At 40.7% G+C, this 25,987-nt stretch overlaps 2 protein-coding genes across 4 annotated transcripts; one reads left to right on the top strand and one right to left on the bottom strand.

The window, feature by feature from the left end:
* The first annotated feature begins 628 nt into the window (after positions 1-628).
* LOC105029328 (SLAM family member 5) lies at positions 629-11,237 on the top strand. Of its 3 annotated transcripts, none has more exons than XM_013140697.4 (7): positions 631-775; positions 1,059-1,274; positions 6,300-6,599; positions 8,858-9,133; positions 9,358-9,474; positions 9,817-9,887; positions 10,203-11,237. In XM_013140697.4, exons 2-7 carry the CDS (start codon positions 1,208-1,210, stop codon positions 10,314-10,316), a joined length of 945 nt encoding a protein of 314 aa, XP_012996151.1. In that variant the 5' UTR covers positions 631-775; positions 1,059-1,207; the 3' UTR covers positions 10,317-11,237. The 3 variants fall into 3 exon arrangements, 2 of the variants coding, with proteins under 2 accessions (XP_012996151.1, XP_012996150.1); XM_013140696.4 differs by having other exon boundaries at positions 631-909; XR_829470.4 differs by having other exon boundaries at positions 629-1,274; positions 9,358-9,478.
* Positions 11,238-19,303: 8,066 nt separating this feature from the next.
* Positions 19,304-23,595, bottom strand: LOC105029329 (protein NLRC3). The gene is made up of 4 exons (XM_010902641.4): positions 23,311-23,595; positions 22,975-23,045; positions 22,578-22,626; positions 19,304-22,029 (listed from the first exon to the last, which is right to left on the bottom strand). The coding sequence occupies exons 2-4, from the start codon at positions 22,984-22,986 to the stop codon at positions 20,168-20,170; spliced, it is 1,923 nt and encodes a 640-aa protein (XP_010900943.1). The 5' UTR covers positions 22,987-23,045; positions 23,311-23,595; the 3' UTR covers positions 19,304-20,167.
* Positions 23,596-25,987: the final 2,392 nt, after the last annotated feature.

Raw genomic sequence — 25,987 nt, 5'->3', positions numbered from 1 at the left:
ACATGAGAAATGAATGTGGTGCATGTCACTCTGTTTCGTGTTTGGCATTACAGTAATGTTTTGCCTTTTTGAGCCATGATCAAGTGGGAATGCTCCTGCCTCCATACACACACAACTGGGCTTAAAAGTTTGCATACCCTTGGAGAATTAGTAATTGATGTACAGTGGGGAGAACAAGTATTTGATACACTGCCGATTTTGCAGGTTTTCCTACTTACAAAGCATGTAGAGGTCTGTAATTTTTATCATAGGTACACTTTAACTGTGAGAGATGGAATCTAAAAATCCAGAAAATCACATTGTATGATTTTTAAGCAATTAATTAGCATTTTATTGCATGACATAAGTAATGCAATAAAATGCAAATGAATTACTTAAAAATCAGTAGTAGACAGGTGGATGTTAGGGTCAGAGTTACTGGGTTGTTATACAGTGATTGTGCCTGGCAAGTGTCTGAAGTTGACTGTTCATCAGAGTGATGGTCTGTGGATAGAAACTGTTCCTGTGTCTTTTCGTTTTGGCATACAGTGCTCTGTAGCGCCTACCAGAGGGGAGGGGCTGGAACATGTTGTATCCAGGATGTGATGATCTGCAGTGATGTTTCCTGCCGTTTTACTGACTCCGGTTTTGCTTAAGTCCTGGATGAAGGGCAACTTTTCCGTTGTAGTCTGTTCCTTTCCAGTTTCGTGGCATATCCAAACCAAACAGTGATGGACGTGAAGAGAACAGACTGGATGATGGCTGTGTAAAAGTGGATCATTAACTTCATGGACAGGTTAATCTGCCATAGACATGACTATAAAGTCGTGTTTTGAACATTGGGCGCAACAGATGAATGTTGCTTGTTCGCTGTCGCCAGCAGATTCACAATATGTAATTTGTTTCTTTCTGTCAGATTTCGTTGGTGAGGTATTGACGATCAAAGTCCGAATCTTTAATATAAAGCAAACTTCACCTCAGTACAGAACTTGTCTTTATAGATAGGTATAACTTAGAACGAATATTTTTAATAAATATTTTTTATAAATCAACTAATACTATTCCCATTCAATAAACAGAGTTCCCACCATGAAACATGCATCTACTGGACGTATATTTCCAGCCTAGTTCAAACGTTAAAGCTACTTTCAACACTGTAGCAGCCTCCCCCCACCGAACCCCTTCCCTGCCTTCGAAACCTGACATCTGTTGATCGCTGTTACTTTGGATGATGTCCATAATGAAATTAAGCCAACAAGAAAGACTGTGGTTGACACATCTACTATTTATTGTCGGTACGTATGCTACTATTATCTACAACTAAAGTACTTTGGATAACATGTACCTACACTAATACAGTAATTGGAATTTATATCGTTTTTTAAGGACAGACGTTTGCGCCTGCGTCTGTCCGAGAAGGATATGCTCAGTTTCTGAAACGAATACAAAATATATGTTTCTCATACTTTAATGCAGTGTTTGCTAAGAAGATTGTATGGTTTATATTGTGTGGTTAAAATTAATTTGTGATAAATCATATCTGCGCGCCCAGACGAAATGTATTGTAATGTATGATTTGCAACCATTTGTGTTGTATTTAAGTACAAATAATTGTATAAAAATAATATTTAAGTTGTATTGTAATAAGTACAGTCAACAATAGGCTATTTGTAGTTGCCCCTTCAGACGGGTGACCAATTAATGGAAACAACCGAATGAGTGGGAACATATTATAGTAGGGATATTATAGTAGAACTACACAGAGAGGAAATATTATAGTAGAACAACACAGAGAGGAAATATAATAGTAGAACTACACAGAGAGGAAATATAATAGTAGAACTACACAGAGAGGGATATTATAGTAGGGTTGCAGTGCATAAATGCCTCATTATGAATGTTATTTTAAAATGTTTATTGTCACCTGTCTTTTAGTAGATATCATACTACTCATAGAAATATTTTGTGTTTGAGACATTTTTGTGGTGAAATGAAAGTTTACTGCTCACTCTTATGTTTGAGCCAAATTATTAGTTATTTGGGTGCTTTATCATTTTCTGTCACTTTTGCTCAATTATATAAAGAACGCCAACAGTTTTTGAGCTGGCTTAAATTTTTCTCCAATTAAAATGCCTTAATTAATCAAATATTGTAAAGGAATATTTCAAGTATACTAATATGTACATTGTAACTCATATGCAGGTGAGGTACCAAAAGAGGGGCACAAATTCTATGGTATTATCTTCCATAGAGAAGATTAGGGGGGCAACGTACCCCAGGGAAGTGGGCATCTTTCATAAAGCGCAATTTTGATAATTTTTATTTTTTTATTAATTAATTTTATTAAATAATACAAAATGATAAACTGTGGCCATTTATTGTCTTTTATAGTTTGTTACCCCTAAGCATGGCCATCTCCATGTACACATTTCTTTCCAAACGTTGCTATTTTGTGTCAGCAATTAGACGTTGATCATTGGGGATGGGGGGGTTCCCCCATGTTACCCTATGTGTATATAAAGTATATATATAAAATACAAATATTCTGCTTATACAGCTATTTATAAAAAAATATAATTCATATTGTAATTTAAGTCTAGAAGTGTAGTTGAGCTCTTAATTCTTAAGGTTAGCTTTAAAAACAATGGCCCTCATTTATCAAAAGTACGTACACCAAATTTCCAGAGTACACCTGGCGTACACCCAAAACCACGGTGACTTTGAGATTTATCAATATGGACGTTGGCGTACAGCACTCTCAAATCTTACGCCAGCTCAGGAGGTGGTGTACGCACGTTTTGAGTTAGTGCGGAAATGCGCATGTTGAGTTATATGTTCTCATCATTTATGTTATATTATGTTGTTTAATTGTGATACTGACTGTTGTATACCCAAAATTGTGCAAAAGTTAATTGTGCGCATGTGTGAAGAGACGGGACTTTTATTTTGACCTGTCTCAAGTAAAAAATGTGTAGCCGTATACTCAGCCCCTGCTGCTGTTCCCTCGTGCACTGATCTTATGCCAAAATAAAACAGTATTAATAGTTATATTTGGAGTGATCTTTGGTGGATGGATGACAACAACATATTGCACATGCACATGGCGGAGAGAAATGAAACCTTAATAGCGCAGAAAAGAAAATCCTAACGCACTGACAAACTAAAAGATGTGATATATTATGACCTACTGTAAAAAAAAAAAAAAAACATAATTACAAACTTCAGTGTTTATTTTTGTGCAACATGGACTTCAAGGTTTCATTTGTGTGACTTTACCAAAGGATTTGACTTAAATGTATTCCTTCAGATGCGAGCCTGTTCGCTTTACATGACGTTTCAGGGTTAGGCCCGGCAGTTGCGCATGGACTGGGTTCAGTAATAAAAGGCTTTAAATTACCAAAATATAATTCAGACTGACAAAATAATAAAAATGACATTCTTCTTCTTTTAGACAATAATAGAAATAATAATAATAACGACATTCTTCTTCTAAATAACAATAAACGTCATTGATAAATATCATAAAATAATAAGACGAATATTACAAATTGTCATGCAGTTATTAATGTGAATGAATGGTACTCCACATCACATCATCATCTTTTATTCCGCTATTTAAACTGCCAAATGAAACAATTTTATTTCTTTCTACCTCCCTGGTGATCGTCTCAATCTCCACGTCAGAGAAGTTTCTCTTTTTTGCCGTCTTCCGTGTGTCCATGGCGTAAAATGAGGGCGTGGGGGAAGCGGAGACTTTAATATATAGAGGCGTGTTATTCTAATGACGATCGTTTTCAGCCGCGGCATTTATCAAGGGAAGGTATTGCGTACACCTGGATTTTAAAGGTACGCACAGTTTCATAAATCAGGCGATGAGAGGAGTGTAAGCAAAATCTTACGCCAACATATACCCCCGTTTCTACGCAATAATGATCAATGAGGGCCAATGTGAGTCTCAGGAAGGAAGTTTCAAAGGCCTGATGAATGGAAGGAAAAAGAATTACCTGCTATTATTTGGAGCCTGGTCTCTGGTTAATGAAGAAGTTTAGTGTGTGGCTTGACTGTAGGATAAATATAGTCTCATAAAAGGAGAAAGTACATAAGATAGACCAGGGTTTGCAAACTTGGAGTACAAGTCAGGATACAAATGGAGGTCAACAAGGACCAGGGAATGCATGCTACTCCAGTGGGTGTGTGCTGGTGACCTTCTACTAGAAATACCTTTACCTTCTGGTTGGGCTAGCAGTTTAATTAAAAGCAAAAGAGCTTGGTAAAAGTGTAGAAGAGGAAACATTTTCAGACTCTCCAGAACTTGCGGTGTAGCTGTTGCAAGATCATAATTGTTAATTCCAAATCATGTTTAGTTGGAGAAAGTGATTCTGCATCCAACCTGTTGCCACATCCAAACCTTTGGAGAAGGTTGACAGAGCAGATGTTTTAAGGCTTGGTTTTCATGTACAGTGTGTCAACTGCATAGCAGTGGAATTGGACCTACAATGTGAAGGCCTGGGACAAATGGGAGCATGTAGAGGATTAAGAAAATGGGTCCTATCACTGGTGATAATGGTATACCTTAGCTTACTGTATGGTGGACTCTTTGAATAGTGTGGAAAGCAGTACAGGGGTTGCGGCAAATCAGAATGGGGAAAGATTTTTCCCTCGTGGACAGCCATACCTTTTCCCCAGGCGGTACTCCGGAGCATTGCTCCGTCGCCTGTCCGCCTGCACCTTTTGACACCAGACTGCCTCAGCAGACAGACGTGGGCGGCAGACCAGACCTTGTCTGACTTGCTGAAACACTCACCCACCGTCTGGATGTCACTGGAACCTTCAAAACCCAGGGGCACAGTGGAGGCTGGAACCCGGGCACCACCTGGAAGAGGGCAGACCTGTGGAGGAATGGCGCAGGGAGTTTTGAGCGTACTCTGTCCTGGGGAGAAAGTGTGTCAACTCACCTGGACGGTCCATGAGATGAAACTCCCCAGATGATGGTCCTTCTTGCTCTGAGTCTGCGGGCCAAGGAACACCCCTTACGGAAATGCCCCTTCTCCCCGCAGAGTAGGCACAGCCCCTGGCGACCCCAGTGATCTCTTTCCTCCGCGGAGAGCCTGGTGATTCCCGACCCCACTGGCCCAGGCTCCATCCAAGAGGGTGAGAGACAGACGGCATGTCACGGTCCCGGAGCTGCCCATCAAGACGTCCTGCGAAATGGAACCGCTCACACATGCCAGCTCCACCTGGACCGCAGTCCGCAATCCCCTGTGGAAAGCGGTCCTCACAGCCGGCTCGTTCCATCCACTGGACGGCGCCACCGTCCGGAACGACAGGCCATACTTCGAGGCTGCGCAATTCCCCTGCTTTAAGCACATAAGCTGCTCGCCCCCATCCCAACCCTCTGTGGGATGGTCAAATACAGCACGGAACAATGAAATGAAATTGGGAAACGACCTCAAGTCCCCAGACCCACCATTCCATAGTGCCGTGCCTAGTTAAGAGAGTGATTATCGTGGTCACATTCTCGTACTCTGTGAGTGGTTTGTCACCAAAATACAAACCACACTGGTGATGGAAACCACAACAACCCTCCGGATTGCTGTTATATTTCTCAGGCAGAGTTCTCCAGAGTTCACTTACCTGAGCGCGACTAGACTCCATGGTCAATCCACGGGTCTTCTCCCAACCGTGCTGCCAGGGGAGACATATCGCTGAGAGCTGTTACCAATCCGGCAATCTGTCCCTCTGTGGCGTGGAGTCTATCCTCTAGCTCCGTAGCCTGCCCAGGGAGCCCGGACTCTCCATCATGGCCGCCCTGGCTCATCCCGGGATGAGTGGTGTGGAGGAAAAAAGAAACGGAAAAATCCAAAAAAAGAACGAAAAGAAAAAGTGCCTCGGGGTGGACGGATTATTCTGGGGCGGTGAGAGTGTAACAAGTGCCTAAAAGAGAGGCAAAAAGAAATAAAACGAATGATTCAAATGTCTTTTATATACGTTATTTTGTTTGGTAATAGCAAAAAGCGCACCAGCACAGTCACAAACAGACAAACAATAATCTGTGAGGTGTAGAAGGTGAACACAACCAAACAGTGATGGGAAACAGGTGCGTCCTCAAGATGCGATGCTGCCATCATTCACCCGCCGGTGAAAAAAGGAATATCTAAAGAATGACCATATCTACGTGATTTGTTTGTTGAAACACCTTTCAATAACATGCAAAATGTTGTGAATGTAAGGTAACTAAATGTTAGTTTTGTATGTCAAACATCAAAAACATAGTCTATCAAATGCATGAAACTGATTGTTGTATCACCTGTGTCTTACAGGACTGTGCTTCTCTACCAGCCAGACTGGTGAAGAGATGCTGACACAGGTTGTTGGAAAATCCATCACATTTTCTAATCCAGTAAAGCAAGGTGGCTCTTTATTATATAATGGTGGTACTATAGCTGTGGTGGTTAAAGGAAACATGGACTCATCCTATAGAGACAGTTTCAAAGACAGAATTCAGTGGGACCAACAGACTGCACAGTTCACCATCAAAGATCTAACAACCAGTGATTCAGGGATGTATGTTGTGGATGGAAAGGGAGGTGACAAGACAACATATCAACTCACTCTGTATGGTAAGGTGTAATAAATGGTTTCACTGCTTACCGTATACTGCATTCCTATTATAGAATACATTTGGAGCCTGTTACACCAACTGATTTGATAATCTTGTATTGAACACTCCCCACGTATTTTGTATACTCAATCATTTAGAATTTGAGATGAATTGTTTCATATGATCAGAGCACAAAATGTCTGCTTTTATTTACGTTTATTTTTATACATGTAGACAACTATAAAATGTCTACACCTCATTTTAAAAATGTTTATGAGTAAGTGCATTTTTACACACAATACTCCACATTTATTTTATTAAAGTAAAGTATATACACTACCAGTGAAATAAAAAAAAATCTGTATAAAAGCAGTGTTGGAACAGACTGTGTTATAACACCCTATTAAGCATTATATGAGAGGTGGAGGGGTAGTAAGAAAGCCATTGCAAAGTAGGATAATAGAAAAGAGGCTTGCCTGGGCCATGAAGCACTGCCTGTGACTATCTAACACTGCAAGAAGGTGTTATGGACCGATTTATCGACATTTTGGTTCATCAAGGATGGTTCCACAGTGTGTGACATCAACTGCCAAACATAGAGGAGGAAGCTTGATGGTCTGGGGTATTTTGCTGGATCCAGAGTCCGTGACCGAGTGAGTGAGATCCTGAACCAAAACGGCTACCACAGCTGCAGTATTAGCATCACCATGTCCTCTGGTGTATGTCTAGTTGGTCAGAGATTCATCTTACAGCAAGATAATGACCCAAAAATGCATCCAGGGTATGTCAGAACTACCATTGAAGAAAAGAACAAGGCGGTTGGCTTCAAATCATGGTATGGCCAGCACAGTCTCAAGACTTAAGCCCCATCAAGCTGGTTTTGGATGAACTGATCAGAAGGGTAAAAGCAAAGCAACCTACAACAACACAATTGTGGGAACTTCTGCGAAAGTGTTGAGAAGAACTTTCCAAAAAATATTTGATTTCCACTATAGAAGGAATGCCATGAGTGTGTTCGGCTGTTATATCTGCAAAAGATGGCAATTTTGATGAGTAAAAATTTAGATTATATTATGTTAAACCAAATAATTTATTTGTTCTATGCATTAAGACAATAAACAGAATGAATTTCAGTAAAAACTGGAAGAATATAGGTGTTCTAAAGTTGTTAACCGGTAGTGTATCTCAGTATTCAGACCCTATATTCAGTATTTTTAAAATAACCTTTGCCCACAATCACAGCTCCATGCCTTATTCATTATGCATATACCAGCTTTACATACCTGGATTTGGGCAGTTTCTCACATTTTTCCTTGTAGTTCCTCTCAAGATTTGTCTGATTTTAAGGGGAACATCGGTGGATCTGAGGTCTTCAGGGTTCCCCAAAGAGGTTCAGTGAGGTTCAAGTCTTGACTTTGTCTCAGCCACTCAAGGATATTCACAGACTTGTCCCCAACCCACCTAGCGTTGTCTTGTGTGCTTTGTATCATCACCGTGGTGGAAGATGAATCTTCGCCCCCAGTCTAAGGTCCTATGTGCTTGGCATCAGGTTTTCTTCTCTGTATTTTGCTCCATTCATCCTTCCCTCAGTCCTTACCTGTCTTCCAGTCCATGCCACTCAGTAGCATCCCCATAACATGCTGGTCACACAAACATTTGGCTGACTTTACTTAGTTTGGCTGGATGGCCAGCTCTACAAAGACCCGTGGTTTCAAAGTTCTTCCAAATGATAGAGCCCGCTGTGCTCCTGAGAACTTTCAATGCAATTGTTATAACCATCCCTATGTTTATGCCTTGAAACAATTCTTTGGACATCATGGCTTGGTTTTTGCTTTGACATACACTGTGAAATGAAAGAGCTTATATAGAAGTGTGTGTTAAATCATGTCCAGTCATTTACCTTTGCCACAGGTGCACTCCAATCAAGTTCTAGAGACATCTCAAGGATGATCAGAGGACACAGAATTCATCTGAGCTCAATTTGGAGTGTCATGGCAAAGGGTCTGAATACTTATGTACATGAGTTCAGTATTTTACTTCAACAGGCATACATTATAAAAATATGTTTTCACTTTGTCCGAATGGGGCAAAATAATACATATATATATATATATATATATATAAATAAATTGACACAACAAAACGATGGAAAAGTGAAGGGTCTGAATACTTTCACAAGGCACTGTAATTTAATTTCACAATAATAATGTGGAGTGTATGAATGTCGTATAGGAGAGTGTTTTCTTTTCTTTAATCTAATCAAAACATCCTTCTCAGAACCTGTATCCAGGCCCACGTTGACAACAGCTTGTAATGGTATCTATTCAGTGGAGTGTTCTGTAAAGAATGGGAGAGATGTGACCCTTTCCTTGTACAGTGGAGAGGAGATACTCAACCACACCAGCAGCCCTGACCTTTTCATCAAGCTCTCTCTCCCTCTGGAAGTTGACAAAGAGAACAGAACCTCTTATAGATGTGAGGCTGCCAACCCTGTTACCAAGGAGAATGTGACATTTCATGTCCCAGAATCCTGCATGGTGAATAAAATGACAGGTATGAACAATTTATTACATATTTTCTCCCAACAGTTGGGAATATATTGAATAAGAATGCCATTCTCACAGCCCAAATAAGCCCATCCATACTGTGCTTTATTTTATTGTCCTGTGTAGTCAGGCATTCACTGTAGTGTTGTATTTAAGCATGTTGTAGTAAGAATTGTAATGTTGCAGTTCATTTTAGCAAACAATGTTCAAACACTTCTCTCCTGTATTTAGATAATGATAGTAAGAGGACTCGCCAGTCTCTTATTATTACCGTATTCCTTCCGGTTGCTTCGGGAGTGGTTGGATTTGCATTTTATGTAAAGAAGCGAAGAAAAAGAGACAAACCAGGCAGGTATTTATATTTTAGAGGTGTGAGATTTTTCTTGTCGAAGTCAAACATGTTATGCGCAACAGTTTTTACTTGTGTTTTAAGTTGTTTTGTCTTGTGTTTGACTGTATATGCCGCTTTTTTAGCCAGGGCACAATTGAAAAAGAGACGACAATCTTAATATGACTAATGGTACACCCATCCACACACACAGAGACACACAGACCCAACCACCCACCCACCCATCCACACACACAGAGACACACAGACCCAACCACCCACCCACCCATCCACACACACTACAAATCATTACTTAACAGTTTGGATTCAGTCTCATTTGCATTCTTCATTTGTTTTCATAGATCCATCTGAAAGAGAGCAAGATGTCCATATGTATGAGGAGTTAAGTTACAGCAAACCAAAAACAAATCAGGTTGGTAATAGATACCTTGGGACTTACGTAGCCTTCAAAGCTTTCATATAAAGTCACCGGTGTGACTTTATAAAGACCTCATGACTCCTACTAGCTGCTATTTCTAACAACAACGCTTCAGCTCATTTCCCAGCAGGTATTTCTGAAGATTGGCTTCCCACTTTCTCCCTGGTTTTAGGGATGCTTCTTTATGTGCTTGGATAAAAAATGGCAAACATGCAGAACAATTTTAGAAGCCTATTGTTTTCCTTCTCTGGAACAAACATTGTGTTGACAAAGACGCGTGGTCCTTTTTCCCTGTCTCACTCTCCCTAGGAAAATCACAGTTTTACACTAGAACAGGATCCATGTTATGAGAACCCTGAAGGGAGATCAGTTTATGATCAAATCCAGTTACATCGCATTAGCAGTAAAGTCTCAACAGCATGAAGAGGAGAGGAAACAGAGTGTGTACTTAAAGGCCGGCATGCTAACTCACATCCTGGAGAAGATTGAACGTCATAAAGAGGATATTTCGACAAATTTAAAGGAAAGCGATTCATCCAAAAAAGCTAAATTTTTGCCTTTGCAGCATGTTATTATTTCCATTGGATTGTGATATCCTTTGTTTAGTTGTTCTCACTCTTTTGTTTCACTGGGACGGCAATTTATTTCAATAGCTCTTCCTCAGCCTTTTTTAAGCTGCTGATTGCTTGGCTTGTCAGTTGAATGCAGCTGTGTACATAATGGGAAATGTCTGTTAGGCTGTGTTGGAAGCAGAAGGCTCATTGGTTAACTTTGTCCATGAATATTCTATTAAAATGGTTAAGAAGGGCAGAAATTTATGAATACTTAGTCTGAGAAAATGACTGTGCATAAAAGTTTATTTATAGCTAAATGTGATTGTTTAGTTCTGATGTTCCTTTGACAAGATCAAAACTACAGGTTCAAGTGGAGTGTATGTATGAAATCAACAGCTTAATGTATTATGATATATTGCCATTCCTTGTCAACTGTATGTACGTAGCTAATAATTCATCCATTAATATTGCATATAAATCATTTTGTGAGTGCATACATGTTCATTTTGGCCCCTCGTGGTAATGAAACCCATTACACTGGTATTGAGGCCCCGTGCTCTACCACCTAAACCACACAAGCCCACATCCCTTTAAGAATACAACTAAACCCTCTGACACAGTTCTGCATGCTATTCATACAGGTTTTCTTAGATCAACAGTACAGCCTTTGTAAATATTATATTTGGCTGGTCAAACATTAGTGTCATCATAAAAACTGTCAACCGTTGATATCATAATAAGGTGTGGCCCTGTAGGTTATTTTAGTTTTATATTACTAATATACAGTGGGGAGAACTAGTATTTGATACACTGCTGTGTATATGTTTTCCCACTTACAAAGTAATTAATTAGCATTTTATTGCATGACATAAGTATTTGATACATCAGAAAAGCAGAACTTAATATTTGGTACAGAAACCTTTGTTTGCAATTGCAAAGATCATACATTTCCTGTAGTTCTTGACCAGCTTGAAGTGTACCTATGATAAAAATTACAGACCTCTACATGCTTTGTAAGTAGGAAAACCTGCAAAATCGGCAGTGTATCAAATACTTTTTCTCCCCACTGTAAGTAAATTATGAGACTGAACATAAATATGAAGAAATTCACATTACAGTATTCTAAAATAAGATCATGATTTATTCTATAAACATTAACCTTTTATGCTGAGTATCAATGTGATAAAAGACTTCCACATACACTACAATACCATTCAAAAGTCTGGGGCCACTTAGAAATGTCATTGTTGTGGAAAGAAAAACATATTTCTTTCTATTAAAATTACATCAAATTGATCAGAAATACAGTGTAGACATTGTTAATGCTTTAAATGACTTTTGTAACTGGAAATGGCTGCTTTTTAAGGGAATATTTACTTACAGTAAGCATACAGATGCTCATTATCAGCATGCATCATTCCTTTGTTCCAATGGCACGTTGTGTTTGCTAATACGAGTTTATTATTTTAAAAGGCTAATTGACAAGAAAACCCTTTGGCAATTGGTTATCACAGCTGACAACTGTTGTGGAGATTAAAGAAGCAATAAATCTGGCCTTCTTTAGACTAATTGAGTATCTGGAGCACCAGCAATTGTGGGTATGATTTCAGGCTCCAAATGGCAAGAAACAAAGAACTTTCTTTTGAAACTCGTTAGTCTATTCTTGTTCTGAGAAATGAAGGCAATTCCATGTGAGAAAGTTTCAAGAAACTGAAGATCTCTTACAAAACTGTGTACTACACCAGAATAGAGAGAGGAGTGGGAGGCCCTGGTGCACAACTGAGCAAGAGGACAAATGCATTAGAGTGTCAAGTTTGAGAAACAGATGCCTTACATGTCCTCAACTGGCAACTTCATGAAGTAGTACCCGCAAAACACCAGTCCCAATGTCAACAGTGAAGAGGTGACTCCGGGATGCTGGCCTGGCAGAGTTCAAAAGAAAAAGCCACATCTCAGATCTTAGATGGGCAGATGAATATTGGGGAAAAAGTGTTATGGACAGACAAATCAGACAAAGTTTAAACAAGAACAATTGATGAACACAAAGAATAACTTTTGTGAGACCCAGACCAAATGTAACGATGCTGGAGGAGTGCTTGATGCCATCGATCAAGCATGGTGGAGACAATGTGATGGTTTGGGGGTGCTTTGGTGGTGGTAAATTGGGAGATTTGTACAGGGTAAAGGGGATCTTCATTTTGCAGTGCCCTGCCATACCCTATTGGTAGCACTTGATTGGATCCAATGTCCTCGTACAACAAAACAATGACCCAAATCACAGCACCAAACTATGCAAGAACTATTTAGGGAAGAAGCAGTCAGCTGGTATTCAGTCTATATTAGGGTGGCCAGCCCTCAACTCTATTGAGCTGAAGTGCCCATCAACCCCATCCAACTTGTGGGAGGTGCTTCAGGAAGCAAGGGGTAATCTTCAGATTACCTCAACAAATTGACAACTAGAATGCCAAAGGTCGGAATGGCTGCAATTCCTGCAATTGGATTCAATTCAAGGACACCATTTTTATTTAAATTAAAAATAATTTATTTTCAACCCTCAAGTGCTATTTTCCCGCTATATTAAACTCAATATATGTATGTTTTCATGAAAACAAGCACATTTCAAAACAAGGACATTTCAAAGTGACCACAAACTTTTGAATGGTAGTGTACAGTACATAATGTATGACTAATATTGAATCATTTAGTGTTACTTCAAAGCTACATAGGATATATTTCTGTGTTTACTTTAAGCCTTTTTGTTAACCTTTGTCCTGTTCGTGAATTTTTCTAACATGTTACTGTAAACAGCGAATTCCTAAATCCATCGTATATATATACACTCACCTAAAGGATTATTAGGAACACCTGTTCGATTTCTCATTAATGCAATTATCTAAACAACTAATCACATGGCAGTTGCTTCAATGCATTTATGGGTGTGGTCCTGGTGAAGACAATCTCCTGAACTCCAAACTGAATGTCAGAATGGGAAAGAAAGGTGATTCAAGCAATTTTGAGCGTGGCATGGTTGTTGGTGCCAGACGGGCCGGTCTGAGTATTTCACAATCGGCTCAGTTACTGGGATTTTCACGCACAACCATTTCTAGGGTTTACAAAGAATGGTGTGAAAAGGGAAAAACATCCAGTATGCGGCAGTCCTGTGGGCGAAAATGCCTTGTTGATGCTAGAGGTCAGAGGAGAATGGGCCGACTGATTCAAGCTGATAGAAGAGCAACTTTGACTGAAATAACCACTCGTTACAACCCAGGTATGCCGCAAAGCATTTGTGAAGCCACAACACGCACAACCTTGAGGGGGATAGGCTACAACAGCAGAAGACCCCACCGGGTACCACTCATCTCCACTACAAACAGGAAAAACAGGCTACAATTTGCACGAGCTCACCAAAATTGGACAGTTGAAGACTGGAAGAATTTTGCCTGGTCTGATGAGTCTCGATTTCTGTTGAGACATTCAGATGGTAGAGTCAGAATTTGGCGTAAACAGAATGAGAACATGGATCCATCATGCCTTGTTACCACTGTGCAGGCTGCTGGTGGTGGTGTAATGGTGTGGGGGATGTTTTCTTGGCACACTTTAGGCCCCTTAGTGCCAATTGGGCATGGTTTAAATGCCACGGCCTACCTGAGCATTGTTTCTGACCATGTCCATCCCTTTATGACCACCATGTACCCATCCTCTGATGGCTACTTCCAGCAGGATAATGCACCATGTCACAAAGCTCGAATAATTTCAAATTGGTTTCTTGAACATGACAATGAGTTCACTGTACTGAAATGGCCCCCACAGTCACCAGATCTCAACCCAATAGAGCATCTTTGGGATGTGGTGGAACAGGAGCTTCGTGCCCTGGATGTGCATCCCACAAATCTCCATCAACTGCAAGATGCTATCCTATCAATATGGCCCAACATTTCTAAAGAATGCTTTCAGCACCTTGTTGAATCAATGCCACGTAGAATTAAGGCAGTTCTGAAGGCAAAAGGGGGTCAAACACAGTATTAGTATGGTGTTCCTAATAATCCTTTAGGTGAGTGTATATAATAGTGTTTTCACAATACTGACATTTCTAAAATAAATGCAATACCTTGACAAATATAAAGATTTTCAATACCACGAGGGAAAATGTACACAACATTGCGGGCATAACCTTATAGATTTTAATTTAATGTTAAACAAGTCTATAACATAACAACGAGGTACGACTGTTCTTATTTAGGCTAGCACCAGGGAAGAGCTGAATAACTGTACTAATACTGTAATAATAATATGAATATTTGCTTCCTTAAGATAATGAAATAAATTATATTCTAATTCATAATAAAAAGAAAACATAAATTTTCTTCTCTTCAGATCAGGCCTTTAAAAAATACTAAATGATCTAAAAAAAAACGTGTCTTATAAATTAAGTTAATAGTACTGCGTGTTAAGCAGATCAGCATCAGTTAATATACTTCTGACACAGTCAAAGTATGTACCTTTCAATTGAAACTGCTGTCTGAGATTCCTCATGTTTGATAGTTCTGAGGGGGGTTGGCTTAGTTTTGAGAATGACAAAAGTCTGTTGGGACAACATCAGGACAACTAGTCTTTTCAACAATTTCCTGGGCATCTTTTTTAATATTTCAGCGATGTTAAAAGGGAAGACGTCTCCAACCTCTCGAAGTTCTTTACAGCGGTCGGCGTTTCAGTCCTTCAGGTACTTTGCTGAATTGTCTGTGTAAGTTAGCACCTGTCGTCAGCACTGCTCTGTAGCATCGCTTGAACATGGGCTTGATAGTAATCATTTGCCTTTCCTTGTTCATTTGTCTCAAAGAAGTATTTTCAAACACAACTCCTGCTGTTTGTTTTCTTTGTCAACCAAAGGCTCTGCACTCGCCAAATTCAATTAGCTCTTTTTTTTCTCAGTTAATTTTTTATTCAAATTGCAATGTACAAACATATAAGGCACTACATAGAATCAGCACTGCTAAACGGTTGGAAACAAACAGTTACCAGGTGAACAAAATTAAATTATTGATCACTGTTACATGAAAGTATGGACTGCTTTTAAAGGCTAAGAAAAGCTATAATTTGGTACCTTACACAATATTCATGAAATATACCAATTGCCAAAACAATTGAGGCGAAAGCATACAGGACAAACCGCTAGAAGTGACACGAGTGACAGCGCCAGCACCACACCTGCCACTCAATAGGCCGCGTCCCCGCCCCAACGTAAACATGTTTATTTCTGCAGTAAAGTTTGGGCATTTTGCTATAGAGGTTATAGGCGTGTGTGGGCTATGTGGGCGTGTGTGGCTCGATATCTATAAATAAAATCTATATTTTTGACATCACTAATATATATTCAGAATATATGCAATGTTCTTTCATACTTTGGTTTTAAGCATTGCGTTTTTTGAAAAAACATTTTATTTTCCTATGCTATCCCCCCTCTTGTAGGTAACGTTATCATGTGTAGCTTTAGGTGTAGTGATGGCCATTCGAGGCTTCATTACCGTTCTTCTAGTAGTGGGATATTATGCTAGCAGTGCTAACTCAGATTTTATTTTTCAAAATAAAAGCCATCATTGAAATATGTACGCTAATATAGTTAACAATCTTGTCTGTACATTTTATTTTTAAAGTCCGTTCCAATGTTATTCTTGTCCGTTCTTTTTCACAGACTAGATTAACTATATTGCCTTATACATTTCAATGATGGCCTGTGAGACCCATCTCAATGATGGGTTCTGAGTGCTGCCATCATAATATCCTGCTGCTAAAATAACGCTAATGAAGCCTCCAATGGCCATCACTAGGTGTAGTGTATGTATGTAAATGTACCTGCAAATGAACATTCTCCTACCATTCTTCTACGATTATTCTCCATTCTCTGATATGACCTCCCCTGTACCCTGGGGTTAAATGCCTCCCTGGGTTAAAGCCCCCCCCCCCCCCCCCCCCCCCCCCAATTATCCACCAAACTACCAAATTCCTTCAGTGAGGGAAAGTCTTCAAAGTTCAGTTTGGAGTTCAGGAGATTGTCTTGACCAGGACCACACCCCTAAATGCATTGAAGCAACTGCCATGTGATTGGTTGATTAGATAATTGCATTAATGAGAAATTGAACAGGTGTTCCTAATAATCCTTTAGGTGAGTGTATTCCAACTATTTCTGGTGGATTTTCAAAGTACACATCCGTGCATGCTTCTTGGGGTAATATAGGCTATTTCACAGCCCCTTGGGCAGTAAAGATGGAGGGGATTCCATGAATCTCTCATCTTTTCATTTGACGAATGAGTCAGTTATTGTCATCTATATTGATAGTTATTGTATCAATGTCATGTCATTCACGAATTAAAGAAAAACGGGCATTGTTGTCCCATGAAATTAAATAGCTTTGGCAGTGTTTATCTTCAGTTTCGCTAGCAATTTCTCAGTTTGTTTGACAATTCCAAGTAGTAAGTTAGTAGATACTAGTAAGCCTATTACTGCCTAGTAAGCTGTTAAAACGACCAGTGGCAAAAGCCACTAGTCAGTTTAACACAATGCTTAATGGCGTCTAGCAAAATATTAAAACTTATTGTGATGTTAATGTGTGACAAAACGATCTAATGTCCAGACGCTTTACCGACACTTAGCATGCGAATGGCTTAGTGTCGAATGGTTAAAATGAGGATGATAACATCAGCTTTCCAATCCTGTGGGTTTATATCTGTTGGTAATGAGATGTTTTAAGACATAGGTTATTGGGAATACAGACAATAGGAATACATAGTCAGTCAGAAGATAAAGGGCAGTTAAATGAGGAATATTAACACCTAAAAAAAATGTATTTGTCTTATAATGTTCTGGTAAGGTTAGTGTGCTTTAACTGACATGGACATATTGTGACCTATGATGTAGCTTCCTAAAGTCCTGGGCAAGCGTCAACATTTACATTGCTGAATTTCCTCAAAACATGTACTCAGGGGTGTACACACTTTTGTGAGATACTGTAACTCAACACACAGCCATTTATGTCTAAACCGCTGGCAACACCCAGTATGTCGCAGTACATGTTGGCATTCATGGTTCCCTCAATGAACTGTAGCTCCCCAGCAGCACTCATGCAGCCCCAGACCATGACACACCCATCACCATGCCTGACTGTAGGCAAAAAACACTTGTCTTTGTACTCCTCGCCTGGTTGCCGCCTCACACGCTTGACACCATCTGAACCAAATATGTTTTTCTTGGTCTCATCAGAGCACAGGAAATAATCCATGTCCTCAGTCTGCTTGTCTTCAGCAAACTGTTTGCGGGCTTTCTTGTGCATCATCTTCAGAAGAGACTTCCTTCTGGGACGACAGCCATGCAGACCAATTTGATGCAGTGGATGGCAGTATGGTCTGAGCACTGACAGGCTGACCCCCCACCCCTTCAACCTCTGCAGCAATGCTGGCAGCACTCATACGTCTATTTCCCAAAGACAACCTCTGGATATGACGCTGAGCATGAACACTCAACTTCTTTGGTCGTCCATGGCGAGGCCTGTTCTGAGTGGAACCTGTCCTGTTAAACAGCTGTATGGACTTGGCCAAAGTGCTGCATCTCAGTGTCAGGGTCTTAGCAATCTTCTTATAGTCTAGGCCATCATTATATAGAAGCAACAATTCTTTGTTTCAGATCCTCAGAGAGTTATTTGCCATGAGGTGCCATGTTGAACTTCCAGTGACCAGTATGAGGGAGTGTGAGAGCGATAACACAAAATTTAACACACCTGCTCCCCATTCACACCTGAGACCTTGTAAACACTAACAAGTCACATGACACCGGGGAGCGAAAATGGCTAAGTGGGCCCAATTTGGACATTCTCACTAAGGGATGTACTCACTTATTTTGTGTTGAGTTATTTTGAGGGGACAGCAATCCTCCATGGATCTGACCTCTTTGTCAGACACATGGTCTGCCACAATGCTTAGGTAAGTAGTACGTGTCAAAGAAACATCCACATGAATGGCAGGACCCAAGGTTTCCTAGCAGAACATTGCCCAAAGCATCACATTGCCTCCGCCGGCTTGCCTTCTTCCCATAGTGAATCCTGTTGCCATGTGTTCTCCAGGTTAGTGATGCAAACCGACCCGGCCATCCACGTGATGTAAAAGAAAACGTGATTCCTCACACCAGGCCACCTTCTTCCATTGCCCCGGGGTCCAGTTCTGATGCTCACTTGCCCATTGTAGGTGTTTTCGGCAGTGGACAGGGGTCAGCATGGGCACCCTGACTGGTCTGTGGCTATGCAGCCCCATAGGCAACAAACTGCAATGCACAGAACACCCCACAAGGGCTGCAGTTTTTGAGGTTCTCTGACCCAGTTGTCTAGCCATCACAATTTGGCCCTTGTCAAAGTCACATGCTTCCCCATTTTTCCTGCTTCTAACACATCAACTTTGAGGAAAGAATGTTCACTTGCTGCCTAATATATCCCACCGACAGGTGCCATGATAACGGGAATATCAGTGTTATAGTGGTCATAATGTTATGGCAATGTATATTTACACTGTATATTTTAACACTGTTTACTATCCTCCACAGTGACCTAACTATTTTAACTCTATAGCTGCACTCAGCAGTGCTGGAATTATTTCTAATGTTGTTTAGCCTCCCATAGCAGTGTCAACAATGCTTTCTAATGCTGGTTAACTTTCCTTAGCAGTGTCAACAATGATTTATAATGCTGTTTAGCCTCCCTTAGCAGTGTCAACAATGATTACTAATGCTGTTTAGCCTCCTTTAGCAGTGTCAACAATGATTTCTAATGCTGTTTAGCCTGCCTTAACAGTGTCAATAATTTCTAATGCTGGTTAGCCTCCCTTATCAGTGTCAAAAATGGTTTCAAATGCTGTTTAGCCTCCCTTAGCTTTTTTAAACAATGATTTATAATGCTGTGCCGGCTTTGACCTGACCATCCGGACCTGTCACGGCACCATGAAGCCCCAGTTCACTTCACTCCACTGCCGCTCCTATTCGGACCTTAAAGTGCTGGTACCGCCCTACGATTGTTCAGGGTGGCAGCAGTGAAGAAAGTATCTCGCAAATGGGAAAATGACATGGCAAAGGACTTCTACCTGGAGTCCTTTGGCACTTTGAACACACTCAAATGTGCTCTGACTTCTGCCATGTAAGTTCCAAATCGGTCCAAACCACTAAGCGAAAAAAGTCTGTTTGTTTGAATAACCAATTTATTGATTTATTTATGTGTCAACGTGTCAGTATTTCAGTCACAATTCTAACCAGACTAAGAATGACATGGGAAACACAAAGAATATATGCAAATGTTTTTAGGAAAATGTTATGCAAACAACCCAATTGTCCCTACAACACAGCCATGGATGCTAGATATTAAGCAGTTGAGTAATGCAGAATCTACATTAAAATGTATAATAAACTTCCATCACACATTATAGGGCAGTCACGTTAGCTCCTCATTAACCTGAATGTCTAATGAGCATAAGGATGCATTTACATGCAGTAACTGAATGTCTAATAGACAAACATTACTAAACAGTATTAACGTCAGTAAAACACTCTGTAGACAGTAATTCTACAGGCTACAAATGGTGTTTGTTGTTGTCTAAAGAAACTTTTTTAAACTTCCTTCAATTCGTTCAATGTGGCAGTACTCTGTAAGGAAGTCTCTCTAGTAGACACATACAGTGGGGATGATATTTCTATTCGATCTGCCAGTGTCTGTCTCCCAATACGGTCTGCATCCTCCAAAAGCCCCACATGCTCATCCGGCATGTCCAACTCAACCGTTCCTTCTCCCTGAACACCTCCCGCTCCAGTTCCCCCCCTGCCCAAAGCATGTACGCTAGCTCCCAGCACTGGTCGGGCTCCAACAGAAACCCCCAGCGGGACACTGAGGACAGGTAACGGCGGACCTCTCTGCCCAGCGAGGCTTCCCTCAGCTCCCGCAGACCGAGGAGGAGTGTCAGTGTGGTCTGGGGGTAAGTCTCATCCTTAATCTCCTGCTTTATGAGCTCTACAGTGGCCTCTGCAGCTCGTTTGAAGCCTGTCACTTTTGAACTTCTCCTAGGGCACGCTAGGTCTAAGACGGTCTGATTGGGCGTCGATGAGAGACCAAGGAGAAAGCAAAGGAAGAGGTTGTACTTTCCATGCGTGTTCCGCAAAACCATGTCCACGGAGCATTTGTGGAGGTCGGAAAGCGTTGCTCTCCTAAAAGTCCCTTTTAACCAATCAAATAGTGTATCTGGGTTGAGTAGCAGGTTTCTCCTTTTGATTGCATAGGAAGAAAACACATGCAGAGCAGCAAGGTAGTCTTGAACTCCTGTGTAAGCGAAGCTGTACATTTTCTCTGGGTAGGTCTCACACCCTGTAATAAGTGGCCGACACAACCCCTGGAATGCAGAACTTTCTGCGATGTCAACTCCACATTCCTTCAAATTGCTTCCGCTGAATATGAGGCTTCCTTTCTCCAGTTGTAGAAAAGCCAGCTTCCCCAGTTTACGAACATCCTCTCTGATAGTTTCTGAGCGTACTCCATGTTCGTCTTTTCCCGCTAAACCAATTTGAATTAGCAAAAAATGAGTGTAAAGTTGCGTTTGAGTATCCATCTCGAGACTCTCTCCATCCTCTGTGCTTTCCATAATGGCCGCCAACATCTCACAACACAAAGGCGTCTGGCACAGGACGCAGAGGTTCCTCGTTGACTCCAAGGCGACAGCTTTCATGACTCGGGCAGTAGCTTTGCACACCTGACCCTCGTCGGCGAACCTCAGCTTGAAGAACATCCTCTTCTGGGAGTCGTCGAATCCCCGGATCTCTGTCAAGCATTTGTGTTGGGGGAGGACGTTGAAAGGGATGAGAGTGGCGGCAGCCGGCCTGGAGGTCACCCAGACGTAGGTGGATGGAAGAAGCAGTTGACACCAGATGAGATTCGCCAGCAGAACAGGCAAAGGCATTTCTTTAAAGATGTCACACTCTGCTGACATGTTTTCGAAGTCCATAGGGAGGTGGAATTGGTCCAAACCGTCCAAGATGAAAAACACCTTGGACTGGTTCAGGTCCAGGCTGAGGGTCTCGCTCTCTGACATCACGGATGGGTGGAAGTGCCGTATGAGACCACTCAGACTGAGGCTCTGGTCTCTCAGCCAGTTCAGTTCACAGAAGGGAAAGACAAATACGAAGTCGACATCCTGATTGGCTCTGCCCTCTGCCCAGTTCAAAACAAACTTCTGAACGCAAGTAGTCTTTCCTGAGCCCGCAGGTCCTTTCGTCAGGACGGTTTTAACTTGAGGTAGATCAGGAGTGAGAGATTGCGTGAAGATGTCGTCAAGCTTGATCGTCACTTCCTCACTTGCAGTGGGCATGTCAGAAGGCGGCCTAACCGGGCGCACGGCAGCGTGCCTGTCATCGTGCCATTGGACGTCCCCCTCAGTGATGAGGCGGTCCACATAGGCCTGTGTAAGGGGGAGCTTCTGCCTCCCCTGTCCTGATGGAGTTCTGTCACATAATGACGCATACCTCTCTCTTAGCTCTGATTGGAGCTTCTCCCGGACTACTCCAAATGCTGGGTTAGAGGAAGAGAGAGAGACAGAGAGTGAGGAAGAGTGAAAATAGGGGCCATATGTTTAGGATTTCAGATGTAGGACCTTGACCATATTTGCTAAATGTTGTTTTATGGATTATAATTAATGGATAATTTATTAGGGCAACTACAGAAATTTTTCAGTGGAAATAAAAGTGTTTCATTTCTGGCGTAGGTGATCCAGCGGTCAAAGCCACTGCCTCAGTCTACATGTACTGCTGAAGCATGGGTTCAAATCCAGCCCCCAGATCTTTCCAGAAAAACACATTTGTTCTCCACTGTCTCTGTCAACAAAGATTCCTGAATATTATAAATTGTACCATTCACAAGTTTCAAAGTCACTTTAAGAAGAATTCCCTCAACACCAAATGAAAATATAACATGGAATCAGTATTATTTTTTGAGGTTTTTGCGTGAAAGTAAGCCTACAAGATAGAAACATTCAAATGAATTCAGGTGAAACTGTGGTATGCACGGGACGGTAATCAATAGACAAGTTAGGTAAACACAAATCATGAGAAGATACTTACTGCCGGTAACGGCTGTATGTTCTACATCATTGTGTGGCAGAGTCGCCCCCTGTTGGTCAGAACACATAATCGCATTTTTAGCCATGCTGCTGTCACAATCTGTGGGGTGCGACTGGGGAACAGTTGTATCAACTTGTAGGGGGGGTTCTCAATTCTACAAGAGGGAGGAAGCAAGCATTTTATAGCTATAGGATTTAGCTGTGATAAATGTTTCTAATACTTTTGTTTGCGACCATTTCTTTAAACCTAGGTTTAGCTCAAAAGTGGTAAACGTACACAATGGATAATCCACGTAAGGATTCTTGTTTTCAATAGCAGATTTTGGACAGCAAATCGTCTTTATGTTTAGCATTGCAATTCTATTGATTAAAATTTAAAGTGAAAAGTAGTTACTCACCACTTTGTCCATTTTACTACAAATGGAAAGACCGTACAGTTATTCTTTGTTTCAGGAATGTTACACATTTCCTGTAAAGAAAGCATTGGAGTTTCACAAGCCACAACATTGAGCAATTGGTACTTGCATAACAAATAGAGCCAAATGTCACATGCCGTGTTTAACTTTTTTCTCGTTACTTTTTAGGCAAAACAGAAACCACAGTCAGAAACTGCTCTTCCTGGGGTCTAAACAATAAATAGAAACAACAATGCAATCCATTTCTACTGACATCACGCAAAAACAAGACAACATACAACAGACAATACAAAAAAACAGCTAACTACTTAATACAACCTTTGCTTGAATGCATTGGCGTCGTTATGAATAGCCCCGGATCTTGAACGGACCAAAAAATAATAGCACCTGATCTATTCATCTGAAATTCCGATCGCGCGTTATGACAATGTAGACGTCGCTAGCGTGTACATCGAACTTTTCCGCATGTACATTCAAAACACTACTTTCATAACAGCCCTGATCCTTGCTTCTGCAACTTTGCTGCCGGTCACGTCCTATAGATTTCGCTTCAGTCTGTGATTAACTTTTCCCAGTCTTTCTCCGTGCTGTCTCATCACTACGGATGTCATATATATTTGGCCACTAGTTGAATTGTGGAACTGTAGCCTATTTACCATAGACTAACGTTACTGTGGACTTTAGTAGTGTCTTTTACGGTGGCCCGGAAATGCAAAACTCAACCACTAATACAAATAACACTCTCCCAATACCTTCCCCAAACACAAACGCATTCCACCAAAATACAAAAGAACAATAAGTCAAAACGGAAAGGGTAGATATATGACTCTTCGCTGATTCGATGCACATGTGTTATTCAGGGTGAACGGGACATGGGAGAAGGAACAAAAATTATTAATATTTCTGGTTAGATGCAAACTGCAATTCGTTGTACTGTAGGCCTACTTCTACTTCTTCAATGACAAAGTTGAATCTCATCTTATCTTAAGAATGAAGAAGAATTAGTAAAAACAATTCAACGAGTCACGATCTCTGAATCCATTACGATTATCAGACATTCGAGGTCACTTCAGATAAGACGCATACATATTCTTGCCGATGTCGGCCTTGATCGAGACATTGTAAAACGTAAAGATGTCTGTGCGTATGAAAGATCGAATGGATCGTATTCGTAACATTGAGAGTTCGGCTTTGCCCGTTGATCTAAAGGAATGATTGTGACAGCAGACTACTTTAATCGTGAACACGTCGAATTAGATAATATCCAGAGATGTCTTCACCAGCTTGCTGTCTATATGTCCAGTTATTATTATTATTATTATTATTATTATAAATAAATACTAATATAAAAATAAATTAGGAATCAAATGCTGCATTATTTTAAAAATACGTGACCATGACCATGGGAATCTTTAATATGTGAACATGATCTCTCTAACCCTGTACACATCAGCAATACATGAACATCACCAGCCAGGGCTATATAACCTACATTCTTAGAAATTTCGTCAACTTTTCACAACATTAAACTAAGTAAAAATGTACAGCATTTTAACAGGCAGTGTTTTGAAACCACAAACTTAGAAACCACTGCCTGGCACGCTACCCACTACTTCAAACAGGGATGGGGGTCAGTTACCCCTTGTAGAAGAGGGGCCAGTTACCCCCAACACACTCATCTAACATATTACTAATTTATTTAAAAAGTATTCAACATTTTCTCTCTAAGCAAGTGGATTATTTATCAGAAGGCTTTACTATTTGTACATTTTAAAACAATTATATATCTAACTCAGTGGCGGCTGCTGGTCTTTCAAAGAAGGAGAAGCTAATTTTCGGCCTACATTATAACCCTCTGATGGTCTTCATTTGTAGTGACACTCGGGGTCTTTTGGACCCCAGACAATAAAAAAAATAAAAAATTGTACTCTGTTTATTAATGTTTTTACTCAACATTTGTGCAGTTTTTGGAGGATTTATTAGCCACTAGAATATGAGCACCTTCATTGATTTCATGCTCAACCTTGATCCTGTCCATGCAACTTAATCTTGCACATGCACTCACATGTTCATTGCTCTTTTCATGTCTCTTTTATATGCCCTGTCAAAGTTAGACAGATCTCCAAACCCCACCTTTGACCAAACAACACATCCGTGAGATGGTTTCATCAAGAGGCATGGCCAGCAGTACATTTTATTTGTCACAGCATTTCCAGTCAGCCAGCTAACTTTACCATACCAGGAGAGCTGAAAAGACCTGTTATTTTTCCTTATCTTTTGCACTAAATCAATCTTAGGTGTTGATCTGCCCTGCTGTTAAAATCACATTTTTTCCTCGTAAGGAAGACTTCCAAATGGCTTCACTAAAATCAGGTCGACAATATTAGCACTGTGTGCCATCGTGCGCAGTTTCACCCGCGTACGACGCTGGCCTAGCCTACTCCTGTATATGAATGAATGAACTATCTAAAAAAAAAATATTAAACTTTGTAAAACTGAAACAAGGATTGTGGTGTAGCCTATAATTGTAGCAATTTCACCAAACAAATATCAAGAAATATTGCAGCAGTTTGTCTTTCGAATACACTTGAGAAATCCGCGATGGGACTGAGCGCGAAATAGCTTCAGTGACTTCTTATAGTACAGATCGCTGTCAGTCAAAAGGAGATGCAGTTTGACAGATCGTCAGATCCTCCAATCATCACGCGGAAGCCCGGAGTCCAGGCCAGCCCACTCCACATTCACCCCCAGAGACGCTGAGCGTCCATGGGTGGGACATAATCGCAGCATTTATCTAATCACCATCTACTTTTGGAGCACTGAAAAAAACTGTTCTAAGCAGCCCCATTGAAGTCAATGGACGCTCGGCTTCAACAGGGAAAAGCACTAGTCTAGTCTAGTACAAGAAGAAAATCTAGTCAGCCGACCTGTAGCTGATTCTGAACTAACTAGTTTTAGAGATGAACGTGTTTTAACACATTTTTTGTCAATAAAA

This window comes from Esox lucius, chromosome 25, assembly GCF_011004845.1.
Source record: "Esox lucius isolate fEsoLuc1 chromosome 25, fEsoLuc1.pri, whole genome shotgun sequence".
Lineage (NCBI taxonomy): Eukaryota > Metazoa > Chordata > Actinopteri > Esociformes > Esocidae > Esox > Esox lucius.
The sequence above is the reverse complement of the archived record's forward strand: the minus strand, read 5'-3'. Positions and strand labels throughout refer to the sequence as shown.

Bases quoted from the DNA above. Each gene is read 5' to 3' on its own strand.
- LOC105029328 (XM_013140697.4), top strand. From the start codon at position 1,208: ATGATGTCCATAATGAAATTAAGCCAACAAGAAAGACTGTGGTTGACA. The intron at 6,600-8,857 runs GTAAGGTGTAAT...CATCCTTCTCAG, and splicing joins ATATCAACTCACTCTGTATG to AACCTGTATCCAGGCCCACG. The intron at 9,134-9,357 runs GTATGAACAATT...TCCTGTATTTAG, and splicing joins CATGGTGAATAAAATGACAG to ATAATGATAGTAAGAGGACT.
- LOC105029329 (XM_010902641.4), bottom strand. The intron at 22,030-22,577 runs GTAAGTATCTTC...CCTCTAACCCAG, and splicing joins ACATACAGCCGTTACCGGCA to CATTTGGAGTAGTCCGGGAG.